The sequence below is a fragment of the Podarcis liolepis genome (genome assembly GCF_965112155.1).
Source record: "Podarcis liolepis genome assembly, chromosome: 14".
NCBI classification, from domain to species: Eukaryota; Metazoa; Chordata; class Lepidosauria; order Squamata; family Lacertidae; genus Podarcis; species Podarcis liolepis.
The window spans coordinates 4,351,735-4,363,794 of record NC_139569.1 but is presented as its reverse complement, the minus strand read 5'-3'; the positions used below and the strand labels follow the sequence as shown (position 1 = coordinate 4,363,794).

The 12,060-nt window shown below is 46.9% G+C and overlaps 1 protein-coding gene and 1 long non-coding RNA gene across 2 annotated transcripts in view; one reads left to right on the top strand and one right to left on the bottom strand.

Annotated features, from left to right (window-relative positions):
- Positions 1-11,253, top strand: part of LFNG (LFNG O-fucosylpeptide 3-beta-N-acetylglucosaminyltransferase) — a 31,231-nt gene extending 19,978 nt beyond the window's left edge. Inside the window, exons 2-8 of the mRNA XM_083474796.1 lie at positions 1,814-1,862; positions 3,231-3,330; positions 4,543-4,696; positions 6,273-6,358; positions 7,179-7,344; positions 7,749-7,834; positions 8,757-11,253. Coding sequence (XP_083330922.1) covers positions 1,814-1,862; positions 3,231-3,330; positions 4,543-4,696; positions 6,273-6,358; positions 7,179-7,344; positions 7,749-7,834; positions 8,757-8,823 — 708 coding nt within the window. The 3' untranslated portion in view covers positions 8,824-11,253. The remainder of the gene's footprint in view (positions 1-1,813; positions 1,863-3,230; positions 3,331-4,542; positions 4,697-6,272; positions 6,359-7,178; positions 7,345-7,748; positions 7,835-8,756) is intronic.
- Positions 9,895-12,002, bottom strand: LOC310693130. The gene is made up of 2 exons (XR_014518989.1): positions 10,575-12,002; positions 9,895-10,428 (listed from the first exon to the last, which is right to left on the bottom strand). It is a non-coding gene; the product is annotated as an uncharacterized lncRNA (long non-coding RNA).
- Between the last annotated feature and the right edge of the window lie 58 nt (positions 12,003-12,060).

The following is a 12,060-nucleotide window of genomic DNA, read 5'->3' as shown; positions in this document are numbered from 1 at the left end:
CCTTCCCTCCCTCCCTTTTCTGTCCTTTGTTTTGTGTTGCTCTGAATTATTTGCGATTCCCCCGCCCCTCCCAACTGGCAGCACACACAGACAGGCAACAGATGCCAGGAATTACCTGTGTCAATAAGGAAGTGCAGCCAGGCAGGTGGCAGGGCTCAGAAGGCGGGGCAGAGACTGCTCCCTTGGCTCAGGTTCACCTGGCAGTTGGAGCTGAATCAGTTGTAGGCGAAGGGGGGCTGTTTTGTGGTTCTTGTTCTCCATCATGCTCAGGGGGCAGGTGGGGCAAAGCCTCGCAGTATGGAGAGGGGCATCTGGGCAGGACTTTGGGGGCAGGGGCCTGCGACCCCTCTTGGTAGAATGAGCAGCCTGCCGGCCTCATAAATGCAGCACATTTTGAGGGGTGAAGGAATTCACATTCCTATCCGGGTTGCATTTACAGAGCAGTTTATTCTGTCGCCCCGGCTGTAAATTCGCGCACCGTTCCTGAGCTTTTGCACGGCGTGAAAGCCGCTTCTGCAAAGCCAGAAGGATATTGTGGGAGTTTTGGAGTGCGAAAAGAGCAGGAAAGCACCACAGCAAAGTTCTGTAGGCTTGCAGAAGACTTGGACCAGGGGTCAGCAACCTTTTTCAGCCGTGGGCCGGTCCACCGTCCCTCAGACCTTGTGGGGGCCCAGACTATATTTTGGAAAAAATATATGAACAAATTCCTATGCCTCACAAATAACCCAGAGATGCATTTTAAATAAAAGGACACATTCTACTCATGTAAAAACACGCTGAATCCTGGACCGTCTGCGGGCCGGACTGAGAAGGTAATTGGGCCGTATCCAGCCCCCGGGCCTTAGGTTGCCTACCCCTGGCTTGGACTCTGCTATTGCAACAGGTGCTCTTAGTATGCAGATGTATTAATTGAGAATGTTTCTGGGACAGCTCAGTTAGTAGACATGAGATTCTTCATCTCAAGGTTGTGGGGGGTGGACTAGATTGACCCTTGTGGTCCCTTCCAACTCTACAATTCTGTGATTCTGCGGATACCAGTTGCTCAGAGCTGCAGGAGGCAATAATGCTCTTGTGCTTGCGCAGGCATCTGGTCGGCCACTATGAGAACAGGATACTGGAATAGATAGGTCATTGGCCTGATTCAGAGGTGGTTCCTAGGTCCTAATGTGCTCAGGCTGAAGGGCGCAGGAGGTGGTGCTTGGAGGAGCAATGCTGAATAGGTTGTGTGTGAGAGACACAAGACTGAAACATCTACTCAAGGGCACTTCATGAAAATTGTTGGAGGCTGGTGGTGGGTGCAGTGTTTGCATTCTCCTCTGTTACATATAAGATCATTTACCCCCCTTACAGTGCATGGTTTCTCTTTCTCCACCCCAAGCCACCGGCAAGAATAAGAAAATTCCAAAAAGTTGATTGCCATTGTCTTGAAACCTCAGGGCAACCAACGCCCTACTACAAAAGGGGGAAGTGAGCTCAGGCAAATATTTCTCTTGCCTAGACTGCATTTTTATAGCCGGGTAGATGTTGGAAAATCTGGCTGCATTCATCCCATCCAACTCCAGTGCTTGGTCTCTGTCTGGGCCAGTGACTGGACAGAACAATCTTTTTTTTCCTAGTTAATAAAATCCAACCTCTCTTCAAAATTGCTTGTTGGCGTTTTGCAGATTAGATTAGGTTGCACCAATTTCCAGCAAGGTGAGACATGGTTGTTTGCACAGTGTTAGCTAGAAAGGTTTGGGGGCATTCAAAAGTTACAGTAGTTCAGATAAAACTTTTATTATTATTATTTAAAAAATCTCCCTTTGTCTTTTAGACATTTATCTTCACGGATGGTGAGGACGAAGAACTGAAGAAGAGGACAGGTGAGCTGGTTGAATGCATTTTGGCAGATGGGGAAGGGAGCTTCTTAAATATCCCTTCATCTGGAGGCTGTTCATGGGAGGGTGAAGGAAGATAACCTCCTGCTCATTAACTCTCTGGAGTTGCTGGGGGGGGGAGAGGGGGGACTTACTCAGCTATTTATTAAGCCGCCCTTCCCCTGCCCTTGGGAGACTGAATCAGATCAGTCTATTCTTATGCTAATGCCTCTATTCATGATTCCCCTCAAGACATCCCAGAGAGTAACAGGTGGCAGCTGATGGGAAAATGCTGGTTGAATAGGCAGATGAGAGCCTCTCCTTAGCATTTCCCCAGCCCAACAGGGCCCACTTTGCATGGAAGGCTTTCTCCCCCTCTCTGAGTTAACACTCAGCCGAGTGAAACAGCCTAGCAGCCTTTAGATGCAGCCCGTAATCCCTTCTTCCCTGACATTTGTTTATCCAAAGAATTTTTTATCCTGCTCTTCAGCCAGAAAAAAGGCTCCCAGAGCAATGTACAAATTACTAAAAGGGAAGAAGGGGGGGGGGGGAGAGAAAGGCAGGCTTCCAGTCTTTTAAAAAAATAAAGGCATGGCACAAAAAGAAAGTGGAGTGGGAAGTATGAGAGGAGAAGGTTTTCTCACACGGAGGGCCATGTTTGCATCATGGATTGGAGAGTTGGAAGGGACCCTGAGGGTCATCCAGTTCAAGCCCCTGCAATGCAGGAATATGAAATGAGCCCAGCGTCTGGTACCTGAAAAAGCAGCAAAATGCTTGGCATGCGGAAGGTTCAGTCCCCAGTAAAAAGGTAAAGGGACCCCTGACCATTAGGTCCAGTCGTGGCCGACTCTGGGGTTGCGGCGCTCATCTCACTTTATTGGCCGAGGGAGCCGGCATACAGCTTCCGGGTCATGTGGCCAGCATGACTAAGCCGCTTCTGGTGAACCAGAGCAGTGCACGGAAACGCCGTTTACCTTCCCGCCGGAGCGGTAACTATTTATCTACTTGCACTTTGACGTGCTTTCGAACTGCTAGGTTGGCAGGAGCAGGGACCGAGCAACGGGAGCTCACCCTGTCGCGGGGATTCGAACCGCCGACCTTCTGATTGGCAAGTCCTAGGCTCTGTGGTTTAACCCCCAGCGCCACCCGCGTCCCTCAGTCCCCAGTACACCTAGTTTAAAAGGATCCAGTAACAGGGCAGAGCCGGCAATGAGCCAGCGGTTAGATTCAGCAGAAAACAGCTTTATATGTTAGTAGGGTTGTGGTTGTGCTCTTGCGATGCATTTTGTTGACGTATTTATATTTCCAAGCAAGACACAAACTTGTCAGGCCAAGCCATGTCCTTCCATTCATTCTTCCTCCTCTCTCCTTCAGGGAACGTCATCAACACCAATTGCTCCGCTGCCCACAGCCGCCAAGCCCTGTCCTGCAAGATGGCCGTGGAATATGACAAGTTCATCGAATCTGGGAGAAAGTAAGCACAGGGAGTGGGCCAAGGGGGAAAGGCAACTTCGTTAAGCCAGTGTAAGGAGGGGCAATGCAGACAGTGTGCTCTGTAGGCTGATGGGGATCTCCAACTAGGCAGGAAGGGCCCATAGCTCAGGGGCAGACCATCTGCCTTGCAAACAGCAACTTCCATAAGTTCCAAGCCAACCTTAAACAGGCTAGCAGGACCAGTGGTCAGGGATTATGGGAGTTGTAGGCTAGAACCTTTGGAGGACACCAAATTTTGGCCATATTCAGAGCCAGATGGACCAGTTGTCTGGCTCTGAATATGGCAGTTTCCTAAGATGCTAATTCTTACTGGAATTGCCCAACTGAATGTAATGTGTAAGCTTTTTAGGGTAGGTGGATCACGGCCTCGGTTGTAGCGAAATTTTATTGCATCCTTGATAGGTCCCTTTCCCAGTTAGTTGTCCTAAGTGATGTTCAGAATTAAAACCACCAGTAAAAGCATTTTAAAAAATGGCAACCTTAGATAATGGCTGCCATCGTTAACCAGCTGAGGAAAGGGTCCTTTTTAAGGCAGGCATGGCCAAACTTGGCCCTCCAGATGTTTTGGGACTACAGTTCCCATCATCCTTGACCACTGGTCCTGTTAGCTAGGGATGGTGGGAGTTGTAGTCCCAAAACATCTGGAGGGCCAAGTTTGGCCATGCCTGTTCAAGGAGTTGAGTGGCCCACACCTGGGAAAAGAGACTTTTTTGCCCCATGAAGCCGCCTCATGATAGGCAGAACAAACCAGTTCCTGTTTAGATAAAAACTGTTTGTATATATAAATACCTATAAATAGTTAGAGCTTCATAGGTACCAACCCAGGAAAATATAGCAATTGGAATCGATTGTGAATTCATTAAGACTCCTGGTGTAAACATGCAAAAGGAAATAATTCGGTTTGGTTCTTAAGGCTGATGTTTAAGCCTGTGATAAAGGAGTGTCCTCAAATTTGCTTACAAATCTGAAATAAAATGTCTGTATTTCTGTTCTTTTGTCTTTTATGATTCGTTCTTGGAATGTATTTAATCCCAGCAATAAAAATAAATAAAGTTTAAGGCACTCCTGTTTTGCATTAAAGTTTGAAAATGCCTTTTGGCTAGGAATACTGGTCAACTCATGACAAACCGAAGTTGAATTTATTTGGCCCCCTCTTAACCTGTTCACCTCTCGTTGTCGTTTGATGCATCAGGTGGTTTTGCCACATGGACGATGACAATTATGTCAATGTTCGAGCGCTGATCAAACTGCTCTCCAGTTATCCTCACACGCAAGACATCTACATCGGAAAACCAAGTCTGGATAGGCCCATCCAGGCCACGGAGAGGATTAGCGAGAACAAGATGGTAAGCGAATGGGGGAGCTGGAGAAAAATATTCACTTAGACCACATTCACATACCCCAGGGGTCTGCAACCTTTAAGACAAAAAGAGCCACTTGGACCCGTTTCCAAAGAAAAGAACAACAACTGGGAGCCGCAAAACCATTGCGACATTTAAAACAAATATATCTCCGGAGCCACGATCTGACAGCGGGCGGGAAGGTGATGTCGGGACGGTGCGTGCGTTAGTCCCCCATGCGTTAGCCCCCATGCGATGTCACAACCAGTACAGTGCCCGCCAAAGTGAGGAGTGTCGGGGCGCACAATGCGCCTCCTCCCCTCGCTAGTATCCGCCCCGGAGCCGCAGCAAAGATGTAAAAGAGCCACATGCGGCTCCGGAGCCGCAGGTTGCAGACCCCTGACATACCCCATACGTTTAAAGCATTATGATACCACTTTTATACAGTTGATTCTTCAACTGTCAGGTATCTATAGAAAATTATTCAAAACATCCAATCCCATGGGAATGTTCAGGGAGGCAGGAGAGGATATATTGCTTAATATTAATATTAATATCCTTCCTAACTTGCGCTAGCAAGTTCTATAATTTAGCAGAGTTTTACATTCCCCTTTTTAAACGTACAACAGATAGCTGGTTGCAGGCTTAAGCCTTTCACTATTAGATTCCTGGTAAGTTCCCTTATGGGACGCGGGTGGCGCTGTGGTCTAAACCACAGAGCCTAGGGCTTGCCGATCAGAAGGTCGGTGGTTCGAATCCCCGCGATGCGGTGAGCTCCCATTGTTTGGTCCCTGCTCCTGCCCACCTAGCAGTTTGAAAGCACGTCAAAGTGCAAGTAGATAAATAGGTACCGCTCTGGCGGGAAGGTAAATGGTGTTTCCGTGCACTGCTCTGGTTCACCAGAAGCGGCTTAGTCATGCTGGCCACATGATCCGAAAGCTGTCTGTGGACAAATGCCGGATCCCTCAGCCTATAGAGTGAGATGAGTGCGCAACCCCAGAGTCATCCGCAACTGGGCCTAATGGTCAGGGGTACCTTTACCTTTACTAAGTTCCCTTATATCCCTCTTAAAAGAATGAACACGCCACAATCTTGTGTAAAGTACATAAAAGAAGTTTACTCACATCATCAGTTCACAGTTGGATCCCTGAAGGCAGACTTAGTTACATATACATGTGGGTTTGTCCCATATGGAGATAGCCCCTTTGTTGGCTGAAAGCTGAGCCAACAAAGCATCTCTAGCTAAAAAGCTGCTGGTCCAACGACAGAGGAAGTCGGGGGGGTGCTGCGTGCCGTGTCCTTTTGGTTACCTGGACAGGTAAGGTCACGCCCACCTCTAGTCAGATGCTAAAGGAAGTATGTCCCAGTCAGGAGGAAACAGGAAGTTTTTGACTGACTGGACCAAACATTCCCCTGCATGTCCACTCTAGGAAAACAAGGAATGTTGTACTTGACTGCTACTTGTGTATCACATCCCACAAATCCAAGATGACACCCAACACATTCCACTTTCTCTAGACCAGTATTTTCTTCAGTCTTCCAGATTGGTTTTGACTCTTGACTCTTTTCTTGCCCCACACAGCATCCGGTCCACTTCTGGTTTGCCACGGGGGGCGCTGGTTTCTGCATCAGCCGTGGGCTGGCGCTAAAGATGAGCCCTTGGGCAAGGTGAGTGGTTGACATTGGAGGGTGCAGTGTTTGCTACCCTGAGCTCTCTGATCACTACTATTTATGCCTTAGCTAGTCATGAACATGAGTGCTCGTTCCCACCTTGCAAATGTAAAACACATTGGTGGTTCAGGGGATTTTTTTGGGGGGGGACCACCTAAGAAAGAGGTCAGACCACCCCTTTCCTTTTTATTGCAGTTGTTAGAATTATTTTTGTTACTATTTAACACCCATAAAGCACCTAATATTTTAAGTGCTGTACGTGTAATAAATTTTATCCAGTCGTACCTCTGAATCCGTTCCAGAAGTCCGTTCTACTTCCAAAACGTTTGGAAACCAAAGCGTGCCTTCTGATTGGCTGCAGGAAGCTCCTGCAGCCAATTGGAAGCCACGCCAGACGTTCGGCTTCTGAAAACCGTTCGAAAACCAGGACACTCACGTCCGGGTTTCGATCATTTGGGAGCCGATCTGTTCGGGAGCCAAGGCATTCGAGATCTAAGGTACGACTGTACAGGGGGATTCCCCGCTTATGTGAGGATTCAATTCTGGGTTCCCCTGCAAGTCCTTTGCCCCCTCGTGGTGCCAGAAAACAGTGTGCCCATTGGCAGTCATACATGCGCAGGGAAGTCCCTGTAGATGTTTTTTTAAAAAGCCGTACGTAATATTGAGGGTTTTTAATGTTATTTTTCATATTTTAAAAAATAAGGTTTTGGTAAATTGGGGTGGGGGAAAGCAATTCTCCTATCTTCGTTAGGGAGCCTTGCCCATTGTTAAGTCCCCCACCATACCAAAGTCTTGCTTCTTCCACAATCCTCTACAGCGGCGGACACTTCATGAGCACTGCAGAAAAGATACGCCTCCCGGACGACTGCACCATCGGCTACATCATAGAATCTGTGCTGGGGGTGAAGCTGATCCGAAGTAATCTCTTCCATTCCCATTTAGAGAACCTCCACCAAGTGCCCAAGACAGAGATTCACGTTCAGGTAAAAAACAAGAAACCTCTTAGTAGACCAGTGTTTCCCAAACTTAAGCGTGATTGCGTACCCCTTTTGAGTGTTTTTGTCTTGCCAGTGTATCCCATGTGTGTGTGTGTGTGTGTGTGTGTGAGAGAGAGAGAGAGAGAGAGAGAGAGAGAGAGAGAGAATGAATGAATGAATGAATGAATGACACATGTGGAAGTCTTTGGAGCTTTAAATATATATATCTTCATATAAGATATATATATATATTTAAAGCTCTGAAGATTTCCAGATGTGTTCTCTCTTTGTCTCCAACATGTCGAGAACCTTAAGTCTTGAGATAAAGATCTTAATTCAGCCAAGTGGACATACGAGCCCCTTCCTCATTTCATCAAGTCAATCTTTGTGTCTCTCTTTCCCCTGCCCAGGTGACCTTGAGCTATGGAATGTTTGAAAACAAGAGGAACTCCATCCATATCAAGGGAGCGTTCTCCGTGGAGGAGGATCCTTCCAGGTGAGCAGCACGTGTCCCTCCCCTCGTGCATACTAGTTATTTGTTTAGAGATGTGTGGATCGGTTAAAACAGTCCCTGTCCACAGGTTTGCAATCTGAAAATATACACGACGCGCAAGGAGAAAGGGACAGCTAGGGAAGAGCTTCCCATCTCCACTCGGCTGAAAGACGGGCCATATTCACACCACACTTTTAAAAGCACTAGAACAGGCATAGGCAAACTCTGGCCCTCCAGATGTTTGGGACTACAATTCCCATCATCCCTAGCTAACAGGACCAGTGGTCGGGGATGATGGGAATTGTAGTCCCAAACATCTGGAGGGCCAGAGTTTGCCTATGCCTGCACTAGAATATCACTTTGAGCAACTGTGGCTTCCCCCAAAGAATTCTGGGAGCTGTAGTTTATCAAAGGTGCTGAGAGTTGTTCGGAGGCTCCTATTCCTCTCCCAGATCTACCGTTCCTCTGGGAGAGGAATTGATTGTTAAATAGCTCTGGGAAGAGATTGGGGCCTCCTAACAACTCTCAGCACCCTTGATAAACTACAGCTCCCAGAATTCTTTGGGGGGGAAGCCATGGCTGCTTGAAGTGGTATCATAGTGCCTTAAATGTAGGGTGTGAATGCGGCCAAATCTCTTAGCCTAACGTACCTCAAAAGATGATCACCAGGAATAAAACAGGGCAGGGGAAAGAGACAAAGAACCACGAGCTCTTTAAAGGGGAAATACTGGATCTGAAAGCTATAGATAACTTGCTCTGTAATTAGAAAGGTGCCCCTGATTTTCATCAGGGAGCAGGTTTTTAACCTGTTTGAACCACCCCCTGGCTAAACGTTACAGCCCTAATCAATACTGTGCCACTGATGATCGGGATTATAATTTTTGGGATGTTGCTGATATACCTCCTTCTCCTCTCTCTCTCTCAGGTTCCGTACCGTCCACTGTATGCTGTATCCGGACACTCCGTGGTGCCCTCGCAATGCAGTTTACTAAGAGACAAGGTGTCCCCTTCTTAACCTCGTCCCGAGTTTTCCCGGTATCCGAAGAGCTCGTGGGACCTGTGCATTTGCGTGTGTGTTTGTTTCCTTTGCTGTGAGGCTGTTGGCGCTTAATTACTGTGGTTAATTCACAGTGTGCGTGTGTTTTATAGGCTGCTGTGCGGCCCCTTCTTCTCTCATCCGGCCCTGAGATGCTGAGACATTTTTGGGCTCCCCCTATTTGCCCCTGTTGATGGGGCAAGCGGGTTTTACTCTGGGCAAAAAGGAACTGCCCTTACAACCCTCATTTCTTAGGTGAGTGGTTCTGGCTGTTTGTACAGGTGTAAACTGACCGAAAACCCCCACCTGAACAACCACCCTGGGCATTTCTGAATATTGCTTTGCAGTGTTCTTGTAAGAAGTTGTTTGTTTGCTTTTCCACGACCACCATTACTGCTGTGTCCCCGCCCTGACCCACCCTTGCTGCTGAATTTTTAAAAGCAGTGTTGGAATGAACGAATAAAAACACAGGGTGCAATTCAGCCCAGAGTTAAAGCACTAAAGGAAAGAAATAAAATCAAAACCTATGGACTTCATGGGGAAAAACTGAGCATCTTCATAGATCTCAATTGGGTGCTTCCCAAGTGCCAAACCCTGAGCTGGGATATGCCTTAAGTTGGTGGCGGAGAATCTATAGCCGTGTCCCAGATGTGCTTGAACTCCCAACCAGGAAGCCCAGCAGCCAACATGGCCAATGGGCAGAGATGATGGGGAATTGAATCTAGCAACATCTGTAGGACCACAGGCTAGCCACCCATTACCTTAAACCAGGTGCAGGGAATCTGCAGCCTTCCAGATGTTGGTGAAATGCAACTCTCAGTCAGCAAGCATAGCCAGTGATGATAGGAGTTGTAGTTCATCAACATCTGGGGTTCCATGGGTTCCCTGCACCTGCCTCAAACCTTTCACTGCTTTCCCCTCTCCATCCTTGATTCCTAAACGCCCCTTTAATTGTTCCTCCCTGCTTATTAGGCTCCGGATAACTTTTCAGATGAAGGTTTACAAATTAAAGTTTGTAATTTTTAAAAAATGCTCCTTTTTTGGAATATCCCCCCTCTCCATAGTGAATGAGTGAGTGAGTGTGTTCTGTATTTTATACATATAATGCTCAGTTTTCTGAACTGTTGCTTCTAGAGCTGGTCCCTTGGACTCCCAGCTTTTATGGTTGCACTCAAGGGAGAAAGTCTGGACTCAGTCTCTTGGCAAACTCCACTTCCTTGCTTACAGCTCAATTGCACGAGGATTTATGCTCCACTGAATATGGAGGGGACTTCCTTGGAAGTAAATAGGCATAGGATTCAGTGTTTCTCAAACTTGGGTACCCAGCTGTTGTTAGATTACAACTTCCACCATCCCTAGTGATCTGGACCAGTGGCCAGGGATGATGGGAGTTGTAGTCCAACAATTGCTTGGGACCCCAGGTTAGAGAAACACTGAGTTCGCTTTATTGAAGCACTGTAATGTTTAGCAGCACAATTTTACATATATTTACTTGGAAGGAAGTCTGGGGCTGTTGATAGGGACTTAGTCCCGGGTAGGATTGTGAATTCCATACAAGTGACTTAACTTGTTTTCCTTTACGGTTTAATGAGAAGTGGTTGGCATGAATTACTATTTTTCTGCCATGCCTTCTCATATGCGATGAAAACCTTTAGGGGCTTGGTTTTGTGTGACTTCCGCTTAGCAAGGACAGTCACCTGCCTTCACCTTCTCTCTTCCTTCAGTGCATCATCTTTTGCCCACCTGTCGTTTCCTCTGGAGCATCTTTCTCCAGGGGTGATTAAAAAACACCTTACCTGGTTGTCTCTCCTGTTGATGCGGAGACTGCTGCTCTAGCCCATGCGCTCAACAAGAGGTCACATTCTCGTACTCAAGTGTCCACCCTCTTGTGCAAAAACCAGGGGAGTGTTTGCTTCCCGGATTCTTGGGCAGATTCAGAAAACTGTAAGCTTCCATTCCAAATGGGAAGGAAAAAGAATTGGCCCACACTGGGTAGTATTTGTAAATATCTTATTGCAACAGTGTTATTTACTGTGCCCTTTTTGTGTAGCTTTTGTAAATTGTGGATTTTTTATTAAATATTTTTTTCCTGTGGATCAGAAAAAAAATAATTTTATAAAATCTGTTTTTAAAAAAATGAAATGGGGAGGGCCAGGGAGTCTTTTGTGACTATCACTTATCCTTAATTTATATGTCCCAGTATCTGGGAATTTGTTTGGGGTGTGTGTATGTATGTTGTGTGTGTTTTTAAATGAGGAAAATAGAGGGGGGGGGGAATATAACAAGGACAAATGTTCTCAGGGAATTAAACCTGATTGTTACCATGGAAACTGTGGTAACCATCCTTTCTTTTGCTGTTAATAAAGCAGTTTTTTTGGCTGATTAATGTCATTTGACTGTGGTGTTTTGTGTGTGGCGCATGCAGGGAATAAGATCACACATCCTTTGCTGCAAGATGTAACATGAGTAGTGGCCAAACAACAGGAGCTGCAACACAGTGTTGCAGTACTGCCTTTCAGGGTCCCAGCCAGCCAGTGGTGAGGCGGAGAAGGAACATTTTGGGGGGGGTTTAGTGGCTGGAGGACTGCAGCAGATATTTCACCTGCAGGAGAAATATCTGACGCTATTCTAAGCTTAGAATATTAGACCGCCTGTACCTATTCATTTACCTGGCAAGAGCCTTTCCTGCGTTTTATCTCTCTACATTAAATAAGTTGCAATAAGCAGAGATGGTTCTAGGTTTCAGGGGGTCTCAGCCAAGGTGTGCACCATCTTCCTGTGCTTAACAGACCTGGTCAGAAGTAGCCGGGGTGGGGGTAAGAGGGAACGAGTGCCTTTTTTCCTGGGGGGGTGAAAGAAAAAGGGAGCCATTAGCTGCTCCTCCCATGTTTACTGCCCTATATGAATGGAGAATGGATCCCTTTTTCTTTGACTGATCAGGAAGAAGCAGGGATTCCTTGTCTTCGTCCTTCACGTGTCCTTACCATGTCCTGGGATCTTGACCTAGTGGTGCCACTGAGGATCTGACACAATTGCCTTACAGCCTGCTAGTTCTGAATGGGCCTCACCGATATGTCCACATTTGTAGCCCAACCATCCTCGGTTGATAGCCCAGCCAGAGATTGCTACACCACACGGACCACATGGACATTTGCACAATAATAAATAAATTTTTTTTTTATTTATACCCCGC